This window comes from Tremella mesenterica (assembly GCF_000271645.1).
Source record: "Tremella mesenterica DSM 1558 unplaced genomic scaffold TREMEscaffold_1, whole genome shotgun sequence".
NCBI classification, from domain to species: Eukaryota; Fungi; Basidiomycota; class Tremellomycetes; order Tremellales; family Tremellaceae; genus Tremella; species Tremella mesenterica.
The window spans coordinates 1,144,509-1,166,572 of NW_006711225.1; the positions used below are offsets into that span (position 1 = coordinate 1,144,509).

A 22,064-nucleotide genomic window follows, 5' to 3' on the forward strand; every position below is an offset into this window, starting at 1 on the left:
CAGGGAAAAAGGGGGGTGTGGGGGGGGGGGAGGGAAATGTTGGGCTCCGGCAGACGGATCGCTGGGGTGGACCTTTACATTACGTAAACATCTTTCCACCTCCACCCGTCGTCTCCCCGCTCCCTCCTCGTCCAATTCGTCAATTCTACAGCTTTTCCTCTCCAAGATGACATCCATCACCGCCACATCTATGTCATCTACAGGAGCCCCTTTCTCTCAGTACAAACCAAGCGTTCACGCTTATCAGGATGTGATCACCCCTTCTCGAGGAAAAGCACGGCAATTAGGTATTGACAGGGAGCATGTTAAAGTCGTCACCCTTATCCTACCTAGTGCGTCTCTTCTTCCTTCTCGATATCAGCTTTCAGCTGACACTGCAAAGACTCCCAAGCCAAAGAGGCTCCGGTATCAGATCAGCTAGCGGATCTTTTCAATGCCATTCCTGCTATACTTTCCGGCTTGTCAACCCCACAATCCTTTCACTATCTCTGTTCCACATGCCATCGCCTCGTCCTACCTCCTCACATGCTGGGTCCGACCATCTACGCCAAGATCGAAGACGAGCTGAAGAGAAATATTATGGGACTGGCACGTAGCTGGCATCGATCAATCATGAGTAAAGAACCCGGCTGGCTCGATCGTATGATTTCCGGTTGGAAGACGTGGGATTCAAGGGTAGGGTTGTTGAGTGCAATCTTTGTCTATCTGGATAGAGTTTATGCGATTGAATCAAATGCAGTGCAGTCTATCAGGTACGTTTCCACAATCTCCGTCATATTGGAGGCTTATCCTTCAGAAACATCGCCTTACAGGTGTTCCGGGAGATTGTCTGGGACGACGAACTGCTCCATCGGAAGACACGAGATGACATGTTGACTTGGGCTGCGGAGGAACGTGAGACTGGAGGGTCAGTCCTTTTCTGCTCAACGCGATCCGGCTCACTTTCTAGACCTAATGAGGCTTTGCGATCAAGTGTCATCGCTCTTACAGGTCTGACCAATCTGCTCTCGGTATTCTCAACCCTCTCAGACCCGTATCAAGACGCAACGAAACAGTATTACGTGGACAAAGCCGCCGATCAACTGTCCAAAGTGGCCGACGGGGTCGTATCTGCTACAGACTATGTCGCGTGGGTCCTGGAAAGGGTGGAAGAAGAGCGGGAGAGAGCGACGACTTGCTTCAATGCAGATGTCGCTTCACTAATCGTCGCTGTCGTTCGCGATGAAGCAGGGGCGAAGAGCAGTGATCGAATCGTCCGCCCAGGTAAGCTCATCAGAGTCATAAACCCTCTCGTACTGAACATAAGCTCTGGACGAAGCGATGAATCAATCGGACTCCAAGGCATTGGCGAAGCTTTTCCAATTTAGCAACGACATCGCTGTGTTCTCCGACTTTGTCCAAGCTCTCAGGCAACATATCAGCGTGAGTTCTAGTCAATAGTAGTAATACTACACCGAAGCTTACAGTCTAGATACGTTTGAAAACCTTAATATCTGATCCTGCCAATGACTCACATATGATCGAAAGCACACTCGTGTTGAAACGCTTCGCCGACAAAGCCGTTACTAGTCTTTTTCCAGCATCCACTGGCTCGCAGCTATCTTCGCCTGACGAACGCGATGCTTTCCTTGTTCAGCATCGCCAACGAATCGAGCTGGAAGACGCCGTCCTTCAAGGTCTCAAAACGGGAATTAGCTCTCGACAAAATGCACCAGCCGAGTGGATCGCCAAACACTTGGATGCTGTCATGCGTCGTGGTCAAGGATCGAGCACGGAGGCCGAGTTCTCAGCGTTGTTGGATGAGATCATCGCTCTCGTTAGTTACACACCGGACAAAGATGTGTTCAAGGCTTTCTACTCGACGCAATTGGCAAAGCGGCTCTTGCTCAACAAGAGCGCCAGCGATGATATGGAAAGAGACATGATCTTACGACTGCAAAAAGAAATGGGAGAGGAGTTCACCAGTGGAGATGTGATGATGAAGGACCTGCAGTTATCAGAGTCGTAAGTCTGACCTCTTCATGCTGAGGCCACTCTGACGCTCGCAGTCTTGTCAAATCATATCAATCAGCTCAGGCAAAGAACCCGGAGCATTTCCAGGGCTCGGGCGACTTCACTGCCAATGTCCTTACTGAGTCCGCCTGGCCTGCGTAAGTGAACATCTTTCTTCCCTATCTGGATGGACATCTGTGCCACGAGTCCAGTTCACATGGACGACTCAACGAAGATATTTGAGCTGACATACACAGATATCCTCTTCTCAAAGACGGATGGAGCTTTCAACTCACACCCGGACTTCAAAGGTCGATCGACGCCTTCACCCAGTGGTACTCCACCCAACATCAGAATCGCCAGTTGTCTTGGCGATATCAGCTTGCGACAGTCACCATGACCGCTCGATTCGATAGTGGACGATATGAGATCACTCTCTCCCTCTTTCAAGCAGTCGTCTTGCTTCAATTCAATGAAGACGATAGTCTCAGCTTCAAGGAACTTCATGAACGGACCGGTATCGAGACAAAAGAGCTGGCCAGGACACTTCAATCCCTTTCTTTAGGTAGAAAAGGGACAAGAGTGTTGTTGAAAAAGCCAACGGGAAAGGATGTGAATCCCCAAGATGCGTTCGTTTGGAACAAATCGTTCACCAACGATAGGATCAAGTTCAAAATCAATCAGATCCAACAGGACATGTCGGTGAGTCCTTCAGCAGTATCCCAGGCAGGCTGCTACTTTCGGAACTCATGCTCATGGTACAGGCCGAAGAGACGAAAAAGACGAACGAACAAGTCATCGTGGACCGAGTGTCAGTGCTGGAAGCTACGATTGTGCGAATAATGAAAGCTCGGAAGAAGATGACCTTGCAATTACTCATTGACGCGGTAGTGACAGATGTCAATAAACGTTTCCCTCCAGACATCAAGGAGCTGAAGAAGCGTGTGGAGAGTTTGATAGAGCGCGAGGTGAGTGATACAGCTTTCCCTATGCTCTAGAAAGACCTTGTGTTGATATGACAGTTTTTGAAGAGAGACGATGATGATAGAAATGTGTTGCATTACTTGGCTTAGCCTGTTTGTACTGTACTCTACTCGTAGCTTTGTATGCAAGAGTGTGATTACGTAACAATTTACTGCCCCGCGTCAACATCACGCGCCTGCTCTTCAACGTCAGCACCCACCTTGGTTTTTGGCTCTATTTTTGCCTGTCTTTTCATCGCACCCCCTAGGCAACTCTCGAGTGGGCCGTCAGCCAAAATGAGGATCGAAGAGCTCATTCTGGACGGTCAGTCATCCCAAGTACCGTTGAAGGAGCATGAGCTGACTCAATCGCAGGCTTCAAATCCTACCCTGTCCGGACCACCATCTCAGGTCAGCAGCTACTTCTGCAAGATCCACCCCCTTCTCTCCGCTGACATGTAGGCTTCGACGAGTCTTTCAACGCTATCACCGGTCTCAATGGATCAGGTAAATCGAATATCCTCGATGCGATATGTTTCGTATTGGGAATCACCAACATGCAATCTGTCAGCATTCCTTCGTCCTCTTTTGTAAGCGCTGATGAATAGGTGAGAGCGAACAATCTCATGGATTTGATATACAAACGGCATGTCTATCTTTCAAGATTGTATAAATACTAATGGGATTAGAGGTCAAGCAGGAGTGACAAAAGCTAGCGTGACAATTGTTTTCAATAATAAAGATAGGGCTACTTCTCCTACAGGGTATGAGAACACACCGCAGATCACTGTGACTCGACAGGTTGGTGATCTTCCTTCGTATCCTGCTTCCTCGTCTATTGACTTGATCACTCTACTGTCTATCTTGGGAAAACTTCGATGTGCAGGACTTGAACTCCTGTATGACTGAAGATGTTGGGTCTGTGAGGCTGACAAATTTAGATCGCCGTGGGTAACGTCTCAAAGTATCTTCTGAACGGACACAAATCGACTCTCCAGGCTCTTCAGAACCTCTTCCAAAGCGTCCAGCTGAATATAAACAACCCAAACTTCTTAATCATGCAGGGGAAGATTACAAAAGTGCTCAATATGAAGCCGGCGGAAATTTTGGGGATGGTAGAAGAGGCAGCCGGTACGAGAATGTTTGAGGAGAGAAAGGATAAGGCTGTGAAGACTATGGCGAAGAAGGATAAGAAAGTGGAGGAGCTTGAAACGGTATGTTATCTCTCTTATACTAACCTGATAGCTGGTCAAATCGAACTCCATGGCAGGAATTTATCGTTTAATGTAGTACAAACAGCCGTATCAGGCCACACAAAACACGTCAGATTACTAGCTAACTTGCAGCTACTCAAAGAAGAGATCGACCCCAAGCTTGAGAAGCTGAGAGCGGAGAAACGGAGTTACCTCGAATATCAGAAAGCCACCAGCGAACTTGAGAGACTCACGAGATTAGTCAAGGCCTACGAGTGGATGCTGGCCGTGGAAAAGGCAGAAAAGGCTGCCGACGGTTTGCAGAAGAAAAAGAATGAGATCGAAACGGCCAAAGAGGATGTCTCGAGGGGAGGTAGAGAGTGTCAAGGCATGGAAAAGGAATTGGCGGAGATCCAAAAAAGACGAGAGAAGGTGAGTGTTCATCATTCCACTTGCATCGCAGCTGATACAATAAGGAAATGGCCAAAGGTGGTAAGATTCAATCCCTGACAGATGCTGTGAATGCTCTAGAACGCGAGCTCGTCAAGGTCAAGACACAGCTCGAGATGATAGTAAGCACCATGGGTGATGACTCAAAACGCGTGGATACTGCCAAGAAAGCTGTCAAAGACGTAAGCTGCTCAGATGATGTCTCACGAGAAATGTTCAATTGATGCGTAGCTGGAAAAGTCGATCGAGGAGAAACGTGGCTCCACTTCGAAAGATGCCGCAGCATTCGCCGAGCTTAAAGCCGCCTATGACACTGGTGTAGCCGAGTTGGCGAAGAAAGAAGAATTGCTGCAGACTCTGTTGACAGGTCTGTCGTCATCCAATGTCGACGACGAGAATGCCGGAGGGTACATGGGACAGTTGGCGGAGGCCAAAGCCCGATTGGCACAAGCTGGAACCGAGGCTGAACAGGCCAAAGTCCGGATTGGTGCTGCTGAAAAGGAGATCAAGGAGAAGGAACCGCGAGCAAAGAAGGCGGAGAAAGAGGGAGAGGGAGCTTTGAAGGAATTAGCCAGTAAACGGGCGGATATTGAGAAGCTGAAGAAAAGAGTGGAAGCCGCCGGCTGGGATGATAACAAAGAGCGGGAAATGTTGGAGAAGCAGGCTGAGCACAGCTCAGAAATGGCCGAACTGATGGAAGTGAGTAACAGAGTGACGATTATAGTGCTACCACTGACGAACAGAAACGTGATGCTCTCAAATCACGTCTAGCCGCCATCGATTTCGCTTACTCTGACCCTGAGCCGCATTTCGATAGATCAAAGGTCAAAGGTCTCGTTGCGACGCTGATCGACCTCGATGAAACAAACTTCCAGTCATCCACTGCACTGGAGATCTGTGCTGGCGGCAAGTTATACAACGTCGTGGTGGAAGATGAACGAGTGGGTTCGCAATTGTTGGAGAAGGGTAAATTACGGAAACGAGTCACCATCATTCCTTTAAATAAGATTAACGCATTCAAGATGTCGGCGGAGGTGCGTCTGATTCCATTTGTCTTCCACGGGCTGAACTGATCAAGTCAGAAATTGACGGCCGCTAAACAGGTGGCTCCCGGCAAAGCAAACCTTGCCCTTGACCTCGTGGGCTACTCAGATGACGTGTCCGCGGCTATGGCGTACGTTTTCGGCGATACCTTTATCTGCGCAAATAAGGAAGCCGCTCAAGCTGTGACATTCAACAAAGCCATAGGGGTCAAATCAGTGACTTTAGAGGGAGACGTGTATGATCCCTCTGGAACTTTGTCCGGCGGTGCCGCACCCAACTCCAGTGGTATTCTAGTCAAAGTACAAGAACTCAAACAGATTGAACGGGGTATACTAGAGCACAAACAAGCACTGGAGAGTATATCGAAAGATCTGCAAGGAGCGAAGAAAGTAATCGATCAGTTTAAGAAAGATAAGCGTGAGCTTGATTTAAAGCAGCATGAGGTTGGGTTGCTGGAGGAGCAAGTCAACGGTAGTAATGCAACAAAGGTCAGAGCTCTAACTTGTAGGGAGTTGCCTGACTGACATGACAGATCATTGCCGAAGTTGAAGCTGCGAAAAAACTGCTAGGGGAACTCAAGGAAGTCATCAGTCAAGCCAAAGAAAAGCAGAAGGAAGCTAGCGCCGAATGCAAAAGACTCGAGAGAGAGATGGCGGATTTCAAGAATAACAAGGATTCGAAATTGAACGAAATCAAGGTGAGCTCCGAAAAACCCACTGGAAGTGAAAAGGAGCTCACAATCTAGGCGGACATTGCTGCTAAGAAGAAAGAGCTCGGTAAGCAGACAACACAAGTCAAATCTAGGCAAAAAGAAGTGCAAACCGCCGAATTGGAATTTCGTATGTATGCACAATCGAGAAAAGTGTGTGACTAATCTGTCAGAACAAATGGAGAGTGATCTGGAAGCCGCCAAGCATGAAGTTGAAGAAGCCATTGCTGCTCTTGAAAAGACCAAGAAAGAGCGGGGTGCTTTACAAGAAACCCTTAAACTCCAACAGGTCAGCTCTCCAAACACTCCTCGGGCACCTACAGCTGACCACGCATACAGGCCGATCACAAAGCTGCCGAAGCTAAATTAAAGGCTGAAAGAGCTCAACTCGTCGCGTTTGATACCGAACTTGCTGATCTGGAAAAAGATCTAAAAGCGAAGAAACAGGAAATTGCCGATGCAGAGCTCGCTTTGAAGAAGTTGGACCATGATATCGGTTTGGTGCAGAAGGAAAAAACTACAGCGGAAGGGCATCGTGAGAATTTAGAGAAACAATTTCCTTGGATCGTTGATGAACATCAGTAAGTCAGATGTTCACTTCACTCCACCACCATCTTTGAGGATGAAAGCCTGCTCCCAGTCGAAGATCGTCATCCAGCGAGATTGTAGCTTTAACGCGGTGTGAAGTGGATAGACGAAAGAGAAATTGACCGATCAGGTTCTTCGGCAAGCCAGGAACTCCATACGATTTCCAAGGTGTCAACCTATCTCAAGCCCGTGATCAATGTCGTGAACTCGAGACTCAACAAAAAGGAATGGGTAGGAAGATCAATACGAAAGTGATGAATATGATCGACAAGTGAGCTATCCCACTGACATGCTTGGCTGAGGAGCTGACGGAATAGTGTGGAGAAGAAGGAACAAGCACTGAAGAAGATGATGCAGACTGTTTTGAAGGATAAAAGCATGATTGAGGATACGATTGAAGAATTGGATCGATATAAGCGAGACGCTTTGATGAAGACGTGGGAGAAGGTGAACGGGTGAGGTGTTCTTACTTAATCACCTTCATCCCCTCAACCCATCATACACCCTGACTCGTACACTCTCATAGCTCACCTTTACATCATCATACTTACATTGACCACACCCACCCACCCATACCGCTATCCCTCGCTCGTAAATGATCAGAGAATATCGCAGCCTAAACGATGTGTGGTATCAGAACTGATGAAATAGCGACTTTGGATTAATCTTCGCCGAATTACTTCCTGGAAACTTTGCGAAACTCCAACCTCCAGAAGGTCAAGATCTCACTCAAGGTTTAGAGGTCAAAGTCCGATTAGGGAGTGTATGGAAAGCGTCTCTCACTGAACTTTCCGGTGGACAACGGTCAGTCCCATTCTTCTTGTATCCTTCCTCCATCCATCCCATCTTTCTCTGTGTTCTGTTGTCAGCATTCAAATGTTAAGGATTTGACACAAAGACAAGTGAAAGGTGGATATAGCTAAATATGCAGGTCTCTTATAGCTCTCTCACTAATCATGTCCCTGTTACAATTCAAACCTGCTCCCATGTATATCTTAGACGAAATCGACGCAGCTTTGGATTTACAACATACTCAACATATTGGTCAATTGTTCCGAAATCGGTTCAAGGGCAGTCAGTTCATCGTTGTTTCGTTGAAGGAAGGTCTCTTTACCAATGCCAATGTCCTCTTTAGGGCTAGGTTCAGAGATGGGACTAGTATCGTTGAGGTGAGTTCGACGTTTCTTTTTCTGATCTTTCTTTTTGCCGTCGGAAGCTTGCTTGTCAGTGCAATGCCTTATAAGCGGCACATGTCATCAAGCCACGTGAGAGGGAACGACAAGAAGCTGATACGTTTAGCGAACGGAAAGACGATCGGCCAATGCGCTCTATCACGCGGAAGACAAGGAAAATGCCGGTACGCAAGAACAAGCAGGTGGAAAGAAACGTGTTCAAACAACATCCCGGGCACCTCTAGCCGTCCGATAATAACTCTTGTTTTAAGTCGATCTGTATGGTGAGGGACAATGATCATTGGGTTTATCTTGAAAGGTACTAGCTACATAATTGCAATGTTGTATCACATATTACAGAATGAATGACACATGATCAGTTTATCACTTTATCATCTCTTACCTTTTTTACCTACAACAATATCCCCACCTTTTCCTCCCTCATCTCCTAGAGCTTGTATCTTTGCACCAGCTTCGAAATTATACATCAAATCCTTCACTGTCTCTTCCAACCCTTTGATTTCCTCTTCCTTGTTTTTCTTATCCGATATCAATCTCTCCTTATCCTCTGACAAAACTTTGACTTTTTTACTCAACCCTTCACTCATAGCCCTTTCAGCCGAGAGAGAAGTTTGTAACGTTCTCGCTAACTGTGCTGCTTTCTCAGCTTTCGTTTCTGCTTTCTGTGCGTTCTTCGTGGCTTCTTTCGCTGCTGCTTCGGCTTTTTCGACTCGTCTAGCCAAACCTTCCAAATCGGCAATTTGAGCAAGTAATGCCGCTTGAGAGGTTTCATAATGTTGTCTCATCGCTTCTAGCTGGGATGAGAGGAGGTAAGAGTATTCGAGAGTGATAGCTTCTATAGTAGAGATTTTATCGATATCACCAGATGAAGGACCTGCTTCTTCTGAAGAAAGTGATTTTGTTCTTTTCAATTCTGATGTATCTTCATTATCAGGTTTTTCTCCATCTATCGGATCATCTTTGATGGGTCTTTCTCGATTTGATGGATTATCATTGGTGGGTGTTTCTCTCATGTGGGAATGATCTTTCGCTTCGGGGACAACACGAGGTGTTTGGGTGGGAATAGCAGGGGAATCGTTGTTATGCGATTTGTTGACATTGTGAGGACGGTTTAGACGGGAAGTGGGAGTAGAGATGAGTCGCTGAGGAGCTGAAGGTGTCACAAGTGATGAAGCTGAAGGAAGTTCGACGAGTTTTCCATCTGTTCGAGTTTGTATCAAACGATGAACATAACTGTTGGTCAACTGTCACGCTTTATTGAAATATAATTCTGCCAGCTGATTGAAATGGAGCGACTTGTGATTGTGAGCAGAGGAAAGAACGAGAGAAGAATATAGTTAGGACGAGAGGGAGTTACGAAAAAAAGGAAAGACATAACCCACTTATCACCTTTATAATCCCAAACTCTTTGAGTATCCAATTCCATAGCTAAAACATGTCCACTTTCTTCCCAATGTCTTCTAGCATGTCCTTTCCCAGGTGAATATCTTCCGCAACCTACAACACCACAAACTACACACATCCAATTATTCTCTTTAGAATCACACATTGAACATTGTGTTAATCTAGTAACTTGTTCTTCTTCTCTTTCACCTTTACCACTTTGTGCAGAAGATAATAAAAGATGTGATACTCTACATACTGGACAACGTGAATCACCCCATTTCCTTAAACAATCACAATCAAAAGTATGAGCACAAGGTAAAGTCACAAGACCTGTGATTGTTGAATCTAATCTTTCTAGACAAACGGGACATGAAGGTAATTCGTATTTGTTATTTTCCGGAATACCTCGAAGTAATTCTGGTAATTCTCTTGCTCTAGATGCGTAAATGGAAGGTGGGAATGCTGGGATGGAAATAGGAAAAGAATTAGGATTTTCAAGACGATGAAGAACTAAATGATGTATACGTATAGGATGACATGTTTCTCTTGAATCTAATGATGAAAATGCTCGACCTGTGAATATTATCATAAAGTCTGAAGCTTGAAGAGGATCTCTGAATTTGAGAAGAACAATGGAACGATTAGGTGTTGTAGCTTCTCTATAATCGTCAACGTCGAATCTTCTCTTACCACATTCATACCTCTCAACTATCTCGCGAGAGATTTCTAAGAAAACGGAGATGATTGCGAACGAGGAGAGAAATGCGACGAGGGAAGAAGTATCGGAACACACCTGATCATTCTCACTCCTTCTAGACACGTCCCCCACCCTCCTATGAATTCCAGAAAGTCCGCAGGTCTCATCCATGCTGGTACAGCCAAAATAGCGACCAAACTCCCATCTTCCCCTTCCGCCTTATCTCCAGCCCAAGGACTAGTATCATGCGACTTGCTCCCTTCACCGACTGGATGAGCGTCGATACTGGCGATCAAACTTGGAGGAGGGGCATGTCGAAAAAGATGAACCACACCTCTACCTACTGCCGTAACACCAGAAGCTACCGATGAGTCGAGTGGATTAGGGCCGGGTACATGACCTAGTAGAGGTTGTAATGACAAAGCGTCCGCTGTGGGCTTTTTGGGTTTACCAGGAGCCGACGTAGGAGAGGAAGTGGGTGATGGAGCACCAGGAATGGGTCGACCTTTCTTGAATCCTTTATTTTGTTGAGGAAGAGGGGTGGGAGCTGTGTTAGGAAGTTTGGGGGACATGATCTTGTATGATGATTTAGGAGGTTGATCTTTGTCGAGACTTTTCTCACGAGTGAAGTCTACCCAATCTACGGTGATCTCACCCAGTCGCCAGTCTTCACCAAGTGGAGGAGGAACTTCAGAGGTAGGTGAGGGGTCGTCGACGTCTGGAGAAGGTTCGTGTACAGCGATGATGAGAGAGTACAGGTTCTGTGGTGAAAAAGACATGTCAGTGGCGCATTGGAGAAGAGGAAATGGAAGGGGAGAGATTGAGGTATTGTTAGGGTGGAAAGAGAGACGAAAGGAAGGAATGTGGCGGGTGGCGAAAGTCAACTATTCGTGCTGCTACGGTAGAAGAATATCATGGACAATGAGCAATGCAACTGGTATCTGGTGCTATAGCTATACGAGACAACATACACAATGACAGGGTTTTGGAAGACGAGGCACAGCACACATAGCAGATGGTGTTTAGAGCAATGATACAGTAGATCAACTCTTAAATTCGTCCCTTCCCTTAGCATCAACCTTGGTCCAGATCGAAATGCTCTCCGGTGGACAGTGAAATTCGGCCCACCCATCTATACGTGTCAGCTCAAGGACAGAGTCTCTCAACGTGTACGCCTATGTAGAAAGTGAAGTGAAACTCACCATCACCTACAATCACCTCTCCTTGGTACCATCCTAACGCATCGGTCCACTTCTCACCTTTATGATCCTCACCCACCTCGCACTTCTTCGACCCGTCTTCCTTCCCATTACAAATGACCACGACGCAACCATCATGTTCTTCGTCACCTTTCCGTACCCAAGCCACACAGTTTGGGTGGTCCCAGTAATCCAATTTCTCGCCATAAGCGAACAACTTGCGACAACGGATGATGTCGTCGAGCTGCTTAACAGGTTTCTGGGGATTCTCACCACCACATCCGTTTAGATCACCATAAAAGACACATCTGACATGTCAGCAAGCTTCATTTCAGTTTTAGAACTCACGGATAGCCGTCAGGACGAAGCAATATGAGAGCATAGGCGAGCGGCTTGAAGGCGGACGAAACCCATCGTTCGAGTGATTGACCCACTTGAGTGTCGTGCTTATTGTCAATACTTTGCCCCGGTACATGAGAGGACGCTGAACTCACGTTATCCACCAGTGTACTAAGATTGAGTCAGCTTGGGCTAGGTATGGAAAAGTGAACTCACACAGCATCAATAGGCCTACGCTGCACGAGCCTAAATGTATCAGTTTGCCCTTACAATCCTTAGAGACAACTCACGTATTGTCAAAGATTTTCCGGATATCGTAATTCTCACGAGCCTCACCGGCTTCCTACGACGATCAGCACAAATACCAGTTTCCAAGACGACCGACCTTAAAGTTGGCTATACATTAGCTTCGCCATCTCCAAAGGAGGAAACCCACCTTGCAGACAAGAGTCAAAGCACGAAAATTGTGTACCTAATCCTTCCACGTACCTGACTCATCAGCCTGTGTGAATATTGCAGCCAGGTGAGACATACGCTACGAGGGTATCGACTGAATCTTGGTATGTCAGCTCTGTTTATAGATGAGGTTTCGGTTGCCTGACCTTTCCAGAACTCTCCAACACAGAAAGCCTTAGACCTTGATCCCTCCGCGGATCGGATATGTTTGACAAAGTCTTCGATGAATTGCCGCTATGTGTCAGCTTCGAAGCGACTACTTATTATCCTCGTCACTCACGGATATGTGTTTGACAGCATCAAAACGGAAACCATACGCCCCCGTCTCTTTGAGAATCCATTCACCCCATTTTCTATATAATCAATGCTTTCTTCTATATTCACAGGAACAACCCACTTGAACTCGTCCGCCACTTCAGGGTGGGCATGATCGATATCGGCCTGAAAATAAGCCCCATCCTAAAAGCCTATTGGTCAAACTCACAAACATGAGATAATCATAAGACCCATTCTCCTTGTCGACGTCTTTCGCCCAATCTTTACCGTCACCTTGGATCATGTAGATAGCTTTGGTCTCTGTTTTCGCGTCGTAGTCGACTCCGGTGAAATGATTGTAGTTCTTTCAGTCAGCCTTGATTGTGCCAACGAGAGAAGCTCACCCATTTCATCGAAGAATACTTGTCCCCTCGGCCTGGAAAATTAAACTTTGTCCACCCCTCGATGTTGTGAGTTTCTCCAATAAGTTTGTTCCGATCATTCTGATCCACCATAGTGGCCAAGAACTCTTCTTTGTCATCTGCCCCGGCCCTAGCTCATCAGCTCTTCTTGACACTCGAAACATCACGCCGAGGTAGACACTTACTTGTGGTTCATCACAGCATCGATATACGTGATGATCCCCTTGTCCTTGGCCACTTTTATAGCTTTGAGTAGATCTTCCTTGGATCCCCATTTCGTCTCGACGGCGCCTTTCTGGTCAAACTCGCCCAGATCCCAAATATCATAGCTGGTGGTCAGCCGTTGTATCACGTGACGAACAAGCCCCTCACATGTCGTAACCTGTACCTTGTCTATTGATCAGCACCGAGAGTTCACAGAGAGTGGATGACTGACGGACTGGAGCCTTTGGTTGGAGCTCATGATCAGCACGACTTAGATCATCAGGTAAGGAGTTGGGTCGTCACTACTCACGTGGAAGCCAACATGCGGTGATACCGATCGACGCGAGTCGGTCCGTCTCGCTCTCAAACTTCTTCCAGTGAACACCATCTCCTTCGCAGTACCATCTGTCATGAGCAAGAGTCAACGTGTGACCGCGGAGAAGATACACGTACTCGAAGAACTGCATCATGGTGTAGTTGCCTCGCCATCAGCTCCACCCTCCACGTTGACGACGGTAGTGAAGGAAGACTCTCACCTGGTCTGCCACGATCATCCTCGTTAGCGTGATGTGCCATGTCGTCAAGGCGATTTCTGTTGCGAAGGTTTTGGAGATGAGAAGAAGAAATATACGATAAACAAGGCCGACGAGCCATAAGTACTCGAACTACTTTCGTACTCGGCCGGAGGTGAAATCAGGCACGAGCCAAGGTGAATGTGGCGGGTGGCACATTTCATAAACACTGGCTTTTCGGACACTAGCATCGCACGGATTCGGCCTGAACCCCAGACCGAACCCGGAAGTGCGTCCTGAGTGCAGAAATTTATCACTTATCGTCTATTTACTGCATGCGCACTCTCTTCCTTCGGGCCTACGTGATCAATCCAGCGAGTCTATCTCATCAACTGGGCTCCCAGATACTTTTGTTATGACATTGGTCAGATACACAAGCGCCTGTAAATCCATGGGGGGAGGAGCGTCAGCTGGGGGTTCCCTCAGAGGTAGCGATGGCACAAACCCAGGCACAACTTGCGCCCCCGCATGCTCAACCTGTAGCAAGAGGCTACGAAGATCCCAGACAATGCCATTTGCCTGTTCTTCCTGTATAGCACAAGCCTGTGTGATCCTCGTTGTAGGAGAATTTATTCGCTCGAGGAACGCACTGAGCCCATGCTTCATCTTAGCTAACTGGTTTGTCAAGACCCCAGACGCCTCCTCAAATCGTTCGCGCTGGGTTTCCACTGCCTCATATGTAGCTTGAGTTGGTGGGAAGGACAAGCGCACATGGCTCTCAATCGACCGGACAGTTTGTTTAACTTGCTTGATCAATATGCCCGCAAAAAAGAGCACCTCTTCTACCGGATGAGAAGGTATCCCGAACCTGGTCGGCCCCGGGCGGAGTTTTGTATCATATCTGGTGAGGAATATTTCTGAGAGCTTCACAAGCTTTGAAGATTGATCCGTGTGCTCGGAGGATTGTTGTTTTGTTCCATGTGAAAGAGTGATCGCCAATGACTGCCCTTTGTCAGTGAAGGGGTCTTTTGCCGGTTGGTAAACAGACATGTCCGCTCAAAATCTGTCGGATGATGAGATATGCAGATATATCACAGTGGTGATTTAGCTGTTGAGGGCTAAGAGAAGTGGTGAGGAGGGACTGACTTGAGTTTTTACATATTGAAAGGAGAGTGGGGTCTGGGATTCTCCTTCTAGTATTTCGAAAGAAATGACGTTCACCTCTGTATCGCCCCATAACCTGTGGTCTGTCGATCCCTTCTCTCCTCGTTCACCTATGACGTCAATGTCCATTCTTTCCTCCTCACCCCTCCTTCCCATGACGTCGACTGGATCATCCTCTTCCTCTCCTTCCTTCCACTTCCTATAACGTCAATGGCAGACTTTCTCATAGACTTTTGTCTGCCCGTCCTTGCCTTCCGCTCTGTCTCTTCTCTCCCTCCGTCCCTCCCGGATACATAGGCAACAGATTGCTAACGTTCTTTAGCAATCCTTCATTGTTGTCAGTAGTGAGAGACATAATCACTACCATCATTCATAAAACGAGAGCCTCAAGCAAAGTATTATGACCTACAAGGCCAAAGTTAGCCCCCGTACGCCGACAATCATCTTTGACTTGTCAGACACTGACATATTCCTACGGTGAAGCTAGCCCTGGTTCCCAGACAAGTACCCTGTCTCTATGAGACATCAACCCGATAGTATGACGTAGTCAGCCGAGGTTTATTGACCTGTGGGTCAGTTGAGGGGAGGAGAAACGATGATTGTGATGTTTAGTCACTGGCACCCAGCAGCTTACAGCACCATCTCCACTATGACCTTGCCTAAGCTCCCGGCTCAGTCGATAGATATGCGAGAGAGAATCGGACCGCGGCGGTCAAATTGACTACCCCTTCCGTCCACTCTGTTCATCTGTCCCATTAATCACTGAACTTCACTTAATGCATTTGGGCTTGCTGTGTATGAGCAGGATATGATAAGTATAGAGAGAGTTAATACCAATGCATGCTCAATTCTCCTCTGCATTGTCATCTCACTGATAGCATATGGCTCACTTTGCAGCAGCTTCAAGCTCACTGGTCAGGGAACGAATTGAACGGCAAGTCACCATCCCTTGCGACTGGCTTTCCTCTGGCTCTTTCAGAAATTTTGCCATCATCCGCTTAATACCAATAAATGAGGTACCGACCTGAATAATCAATGAACAAATCTCTGTTTCCCCTACAAGCTCACTTAGCCTTGATATGGACCCTTGCTCTCTCTCAAGCAGCTCAGATACTTGACAAAGGGCTGTATCGAACTTTCTTTTCAGTGTTTCAGTCTCCCCTTCCTGATCCGTTGGCAGAGCCTTCTGCACCTCTGTACGAGCTAGGGCAAAGGTACGTTCTAAGCTGGTTCTACACAGGGACAACTCGTGAACAGTTGAGGGGGGCCATAAAACTATTGGGTTCCTTGGCTCTACCTGATCTTTGACTAACTGTGTTGGGGATGTCTTTGCCACTACCTCACCATGAGCGTGCTGTCACGGCCGTCGAACAACTATTTCTTAATAGACCGACGGTCGACGAACCTCGGCTAACTTCACGCTCTGAGTCGATGTCTCACCCAACCAGGAGGGCGCAGACGTCGAAAGGGGTGTAACTACGGCGTACTTCGGCGTAGTTACTCTAACTAGGGTTTTGTTCTACTGATGGCGATGTATCTTGATTTATAGCTATCTCTATCTGTCTTTCACTACTGACAACAATCAAGGATCGCTGAAGAACTTCAGCGATCTTCTCAGCTAATATTATCTACTCCTCCTAGACGTTCATCCAACCCTCTCGCGCTTTGACGTACTTCAACGCACTTCGTCCAACTTCCCCGAGCCCTCGGCCATCCTCTTCCTCCTTCGACTAACTCCGCCTAACATCGCCGCACTTCTGCTCCCATTGTCCCTACTTAGCCTAACTCCGCCTAACATCGCCGCACTTCTGCTCCCATTGTCCCTACTTAGCCTAACTCCGTCTAACTTCGCCGTACTTGGTGTCAGAAGTCCTGAGTTACGTGTAGAGTAAAGAGGTTAAGGCGTGATGGGGTTTTGATGGCCAAAGGAGGGTCATTGTTGGTGGAGTAATCGAGGTGTCACGACGTAGTTCGTGACACGTGCATTGAGCTGGCCACTGAGCAAGGACTCCTCCCAGCAGAACTATCATGGAAACCGGATGTTCCCTCCATATCATTTTTGGGTAAGACTGTTAAAGCCTGAATTGTTTCATCCATCAGGAGCCAGATATGTGTTTTATATGTGTGTGTGTGTGTGTGTGTGAGAGAGAGAGATATCTCAGTGGGCTAGTTTGCAGCGGCTAATTGGCTTGAAGATGAGGAGGCAAGGGGTGTGGTGTGACACTATTATAAAAAAGACAGTCTTTTCAGGCTAAAACAAAGAGTCCAATGGTTATATGTACATGACCAGGCAAAGAAAGGGGACATGGGAAAAGACAATGATGACTCATTCTGCATGGTTGCACTGCCATGGGATGAAAGGGCAGTGATAGGAGAGAGAAAGAGCAGTGATAGGAGAAAGAAAGGGCAGTGATAGGAGAAAGAAAGTTTAGCCGCACGGATCATGTTCATGATCCTTCCGTTGTTTCCTATTATGTGAAATCATGAGCCCCACCGCTATCGTTCAGAGTACATCGCTTCCAAGGGGTACACCCGTTCTCACGCCCTCTCCTCATCACTTCAGTCCGCTACTCCTTGCATATCTTCCCCTTGTCTCCCAATTTGCGAGACTGTCATAGTCACAGTCACAGCCTTTCTCCCGGTGGCATTGTTAGGGACCCAGCCGGAGACGGACACCTCCCGAGCTGCACGGTTCTCCAGCTGGGTCCAATGGGGTGCCTTCAACCCGTGCCACTCCGGAGGGGTGTCACAAACGTCGTTTCTTCTTCTCTCCTGACCAACGGTCAACAAACCTTGGCTAACTATGTCGTCTTGGGGTGTCAATGTCTCACTGAGACAAGGTACTTGTTGGGGAACTACGGCTAACTACGCCAAAGTGATATGTCAAGTGGTAAACAATAAGGTGATTGTTGATGAACTGCGGCTAACTTCGCTGTGGTGCGTTGAACTGCTGAGTGGTAGCTCTCCTTAACTCGAATGTGGTAGCTACTGGATATATCTCTCGCTACTGACAACAATCAAGGATCGCTGAAGAAGTTCAGCGATCTGTAAACTACCTATACTTCTCCTCTCTTCTCATAGAATGTCCCTCAACTCCTGCACAGCCTCACGCTCAGTCCTCTTTGCTCAACTTTGCCGTACCTCGCCATATCCCCAATATCCTACTCCGCTCACTTTGACTGACTTTGCCTAACTTCCTCTACTCTGCTCTGCCTCCCTTGGTTTCCTTCTCCTGACTTCGCTGTAGTTCTCCGCCAGGCGGGGTTGTTGTGACTAATAATCCCTAGGTTTTTGTCACGCGGCACCGCGTGACATGATCTTTTCCCATCAACGAGGTTCCTTTGGACATCAGTTCGCCATCAACGATCCAGTTCTCATGGACTTCATCACCCACGAGGGTATTAGGAGGCTAACTTCGTCGAGGGCGAAGTTAGTCATGTAGGAAGTTAGGGAGATACGAAGTTAGGGAGATACGAAGTTAGGGAGATACAAAGTTAGGGAGGTATGAAGTTAGGGAGATACAAAGTTAGGGAGGTATGAAGTTAGGGAGGCACAAACTTCGTCGGGGACGAAGTTCGTAAGGTACGAAGCTCGGGACTTCGGGTTGAACGAAGTTCTGCGTTGAAGAAGTTGGGGAAGGACGAATTACTTAAGGGCTGAAGTTCCCAGAGATCTTTGACAATCTCTGGTTGTTGTCTTAGTGATAGAAGTTAGTAAAGTACGAAGTTATTACACCCAGAAGTTATTGTCAACTATTTCATATTTCGAACAACAAGGTAGTTAAAGGTTGAAGCCCACGAAGTTATTGGCCGTCGGTCCTAGGAATTTAACGAAGAAACAACCCCGTGACACCTGAGCCACTAACATCTCCTCCTCACTCCACCCCAATATAGCAATATACTTTTGGAATTCAGCGAAGTACGCTGATGCCTTCCCTTGCTTCTGTTTCAATTCCCGCAAACCCCGGATAGCCGTACCCCTCTCATCTGGGTCACCGAAGTTCTTTTTCATCCACACAGCGAACTCAGAACGTTTTGAGAGGAAAGGAGGAAGAGGAGTAGAAAGTAGATGAGGCTGCACCGCCAGCAGTGCAACCCCTCTTAAGAACCCTACCATCCACAACACACTCTGCTCCTCACTCTCAAACCTATCCTTCATCACACTCAATGCCAACGAACACTGAGTCAGGAACCCAGTGAGTTTCTCTCTTGACCCATCAAATTCGTCCGGGTCTGTCATGAATGACACTATCAAATAATGACTTGTCATAATCACAAGTTCAAACCTCCACTCTCATATCTTCCTCTGCTCTCAAGCCTATTGGGCATAAACTCCAAGTCTATCTTTCCTCTGCTCTCAAGCCTATCAGGCATTAACCCCAAGACTATCTTTCCTGTGCTCTCATGCCTGACAGGCATAAGCTCCAAACTTCTCTAGTTTCTCTTTCCTCTGTTCTGATGCCTTGTAAGGCATAATCTCTGAGTCTCTTGTTCTCGCAGCTCTTCTAAGTTCCTCATAGTTCCTCATCGACCACCTTTGACAAAGTCACCGACTCACGGTGCATCACGTAGGATATCATAGTAAAACGTAGGTAAACGCAGATATGGCATCGTAGGATATCAGTGGTAATCGGTGGGATGCATGGCAATGCATGCAGGACAGTACAGGACGGTTCAGAGCGCTTGTATTCCGCAGGTCTGCACGAGCCTCTTGGAAAAGGCTGATTTTAGTATTTAAACCCTATCTAGTGCCGTACTTTTCTTCTTCAGCAATGTATCTTTTCAATTCCCTTCCCCTCGTTTAATAAGTCACTCAGTTGGTTCTAACCCAACCTCTCGAACCCTCAGTACCTAAGGCAGTCACCAAGGTCCACGAGCCAGAGACTAAACCCCTCAGTTCCCAAGGCAGTCCTTTGCTACCGCAGTCTACCCGCAGGCGTGACAGGGTCCTTTGGTTTTGGCACTCGAGTTGACAAAGTTGTCGCCGACCCTTCTCTAGTTCCCCGCTGTCCTCGATGAAGTTCTTGCACTATCTCTGTCAGGGCTTCACTCTTCTGGTTGTCAGCAGCCTTCAACTCCTTCAGAGCTCTCATCATTTCCACCAACATCCCATTTCTAATATCTTCTTTAAATCTCTCCGGTGAGTTCCCTCCCCTAGGTCGCAATGTATACGAACTTCTTCCACCAATTGACCCCCCATCTTCTTCCTCTGACCTTCTCCTTTGATCACCCTCTTCAACCCATGGATTGCCCAAGTATGTGTCAGAAGGTGGCTGGGAGAGAAAAGACGAATCCCTAGAACCGTGAGGTTCTAGGTTACCTTGGTGTCATGAATAGTGATAAGGAATTCTGACTCATGCTCAGATTCCTTCGTATATTAAAAATGCTTGAAAATTCAGGGTCCACGCGCGCCGCCGTAATCCGCCAACCCGTCCACTCAGGAACGCGGGGTAAAATGGGGTAATTGCATTGCAAGTTCCATCACCAGCGTTCTTTTCTCTTTTGCGTTTCTACATCTCACGACTTTTGCCTCCCTGTAGTGACACAACACAACCACACTGTGCCATAGCTTGGGCGAGTCTCCAAGTTGAAAATTCATGCATGCAACAGCCATCACTCATCATGGATCTGCATGCATTGCTCAAAGTTACAAATTTATGCAACCACCATCATTGACCCTCCTTTCCGACAGAGATAGGTGATATGCCCATGTGTCCTCTCCTCAATGCCGTCAGCGCCGCTGAACTTATCATAAGTACTTAGATTCTTCCTGTTGTCTCCTTATTACTCTCAATTAGTGCTGAGAGAACAACAGGTAGACAGAACACTCGATTCTGTCGCTTTCACCATCACCGAATCCCTGTCCATCATCAACCACCACAACCCCAAACCACTGAGACCAACTACGACAAAGTTACAAGAACCGAGGGAGTATTGATCACAACGACCCCGACTGGGGGAGAACTACAGAGAAGTTGGAAGAAGGAGATCAAGGCATACAGGGTAGAGAGGAGGAAAAAAGATGAAGTGTACCAAAGTGAGCGGAGTAGGACATTTGTAGTGAACCTGGCTGTCCCCTACATGAGGAGTAGTCCATAGTTCCCTTCCTCTCCCTTCTCCTTCTCACCCATCTGATACTTATTGTAGTTCCTCCCTAGCAAGAATCCTATTCCTCCTATTCTCTTTCTGTAGACAAGTTGTCCTTCTTCCTAGAGGACTCCTAAACCGTAATGATCCCCGTACCGTAAAATATGGCGTAGCTGGTCCGTACTACGAAACCCCAATCATGTATATAAGCTGGGTCTGAGGGGGATCTTTTCCTTCATTGTCTTTCTTCTCCCATCCTCTTTCTTCATTGTCTTTTCTCTCACTTCTTCTTCTCCCTCCTTCTTCTCCTCCTTTTTCCTCCATCCTCTCTCAGACCCTCTTTAGTTTCCTTGATACACTCTTTACTGACCATTACTGACCTTTGATCCATTGTTGACTAGTATTATCCACATCACAGAGTTCCGACAGTATCCAGCCCTACGGGTAGGTTACATTTATTTATTTGTGGTGATCCTCACAAGCAGGATCATTACAACTGGGGCGCTCACCCGGATATTTCTGTCTTGTGGTTTAGTGCTAGCTCAACCTTGGTCATTGGTTTATTGGATTAGTACTTGAGTAAGTCACTGAAACCCCTTTACTCATCATCACTTCATCTTCCCTCATCACCACTCTGTCCTCCTTCATCATCACTTGACCTTCCTTCACCATCATTCAATACTTGCTCATCATCACTTCATCCTTCCTCACCATCATTCCATCTTCAGATATCATCACTACTACTCCTCAACCTATACTCTATTGACTATACCTTCTTCAAAACAACCTTCAACAACTCTTGACTGACATCCATCAGTTAGTAGTAACACCAACGATTACCAACAACCTTTCAACAAGAATTTTCTAACGACTTAACGACTACTATCTGGCCAGATATAACGACCCCAAAAATAGAAAAAGAAAAAAAAAAAAAAAAAAAAAGAGATTCTAATAAGATAAAAAATAGCAAGCTGAGTTCATTTTCTTTCCTTTTTCTTGATTAAAATACAGTACAGGTTCATCACCTGTAAAGCTAACTTCTAGATTTCAACTACTACTCTGACTGCCTCACTGCTCAACTACTACTCTGACTCCTCCTCTAGGTTGGCCAACCACTCGCCCATATCAGTTCCGTGCAACTAGGTGAGTTCTCACCTCAGACTCCATTGGGATATCTGGGAAGAGCTTCTGCAGAAGCTGGACTATAGGTCCT

The 22,064-nt window shown here is 47.0% G+C and overlaps 7 protein-coding genes across 7 annotated transcripts in view; 2 read left to right on the forward strand and 5 right to left on the reverse strand.

The window, feature by feature from the left end:
- TREMEDRAFT_66761 (uncharacterized protein) overlaps positions 1 to 979 on the reverse strand; it is a gene marked incomplete at both ends in the record, with an annotated part of 5,108 nt that extends 4,129 nt beyond the window's left edge. The window contains one exon of the mRNA XM_007001809.1: positions 943 to 979. Within this exon, the coding sequence (XP_007001871.1) occupies positions 943 to 979 (37 nt within the window). The remainder of the gene's footprint in view (positions 1 to 942) is intronic.
- Positions 980 to 1,477: 498 nt separating this feature from the next.
- TREMEDRAFT_24724 (uncharacterized protein) lies at positions 1,478 to 2,990 on the forward strand (the record flags this gene model as incomplete). The annotated part of the gene is made up of 4 exons (XM_007000473.1): positions 1,478 to 2,004; positions 2,049 to 2,150; positions 2,250 to 2,694; positions 2,757 to 2,990. Coding segments are annotated over 4 exons (1,308 nt in total), but the record flags the coding sequence as incomplete, so codon positions are not given.
- A 261-nt stretch (positions 2,991 to 3,251) lies between these two features.
- On the forward strand, positions 3,252 to 8,366 carry TREMEDRAFT_25899 (uncharacterized protein; the record flags this gene model as incomplete). The annotated part of the gene is made up of 20 exons (XM_007000626.1): positions 3,252 to 3,279; positions 3,330 to 3,365; positions 3,417 to 3,520; positions 3,563 to 3,621; positions 3,644 to 3,755; positions 3,896 to 4,168; positions 4,301 to 4,579; positions 4,624 to 4,779; positions 4,829 to 5,296; positions 5,341 to 5,631; positions 5,680 to 6,129; positions 6,174 to 6,338; positions 6,387 to 6,480; positions 6,524 to 6,639; positions 6,690 to 6,931; positions 7,069 to 7,209; positions 7,256 to 7,393; positions 7,590 to 7,742; positions 7,870 to 8,107; positions 8,238 to 8,366. 20 exons carry the CDS (start codon positions 3,252 to 3,254, stop codon positions 8,364 to 8,366), a joined length of 3,672 nt encoding a protein of 1,223 aa, XP_007000688.1.
- A 199-nt stretch (positions 8,367 to 8,565) lies between these two features.
- Positions 8,566 to 10,420, reverse strand: TREMEDRAFT_21329 (uncharacterized protein; the record flags this gene model as incomplete). The annotated part of the gene is made up of 4 exons (XM_007000389.1): positions 8,566 to 9,014; positions 9,249 to 9,364; positions 9,514 to 10,171; positions 10,309 to 10,420. Coding segments are annotated over 4 exons (1,335 nt in total), but the record flags the coding sequence as incomplete, so codon positions are not given.
- An 837-nt stretch (positions 10,421 to 11,257) lies between these two features.
- On the reverse strand, positions 11,258 to 13,665 carry TREMEDRAFT_26333 (uncharacterized protein; the record flags this gene model as incomplete). Its single annotated transcript, XM_007000690.1, has 20 exons — positions 11,258 to 11,346; positions 11,417 to 11,721; positions 11,762 to 11,859; positions 11,908 to 11,923; positions 11,969 to 11,998; positions 12,043 to 12,095; positions 12,138 to 12,148; positions 12,189 to 12,241; positions 12,287 to 12,308; positions 12,355 to 12,442; positions 12,489 to 12,561; positions 12,606 to 12,649; positions 12,693 to 12,827; positions 12,868 to 13,015; positions 13,071 to 13,214; positions 13,258 to 13,278; positions 13,322 to 13,343; positions 13,400 to 13,494; positions 13,543 to 13,570; positions 13,626 to 13,665. The coding sequence occupies 20 exons, from the start codon at positions 13,663 to 13,665 to the stop codon at positions 11,258 to 11,260; spliced, it is 1,515 nt and encodes a 504-aa protein (XP_007000752.1).
- Positions 13,666 to 13,967: 302 nt separating this feature from the next.
- On the reverse strand, positions 13,968 to 15,756 carry TREMEDRAFT_58363 (uncharacterized protein; the record flags this gene model as incomplete). Its single annotated transcript, XM_007001177.1, has 3 exons — positions 13,968 to 14,333; positions 14,748 to 14,964; positions 15,656 to 15,756. 3 exons carry the CDS (start codon positions 15,754 to 15,756, stop codon positions 13,968 to 13,970), a joined length of 684 nt encoding a protein of 227 aa, XP_007001239.1.
- A 1,568-nt stretch (positions 15,757 to 17,324) lies between these two features.
- Positions 17,325 to 18,203, reverse strand: TREMEDRAFT_58364 (uncharacterized protein; the record flags this gene model as incomplete). The annotated part of the gene is made up of 4 exons (XM_007001178.1): positions 17,325 to 17,575; positions 17,632 to 17,715; positions 17,950 to 18,104; positions 18,160 to 18,203. The coding sequence occupies 4 exons, from the start codon at positions 18,201 to 18,203 to the stop codon at positions 17,325 to 17,327; spliced, it is 534 nt and encodes a 177-aa protein (XP_007001240.1).
- Between the last annotated feature and the right edge of the window lie 3,861 nt (positions 18,204 to 22,064).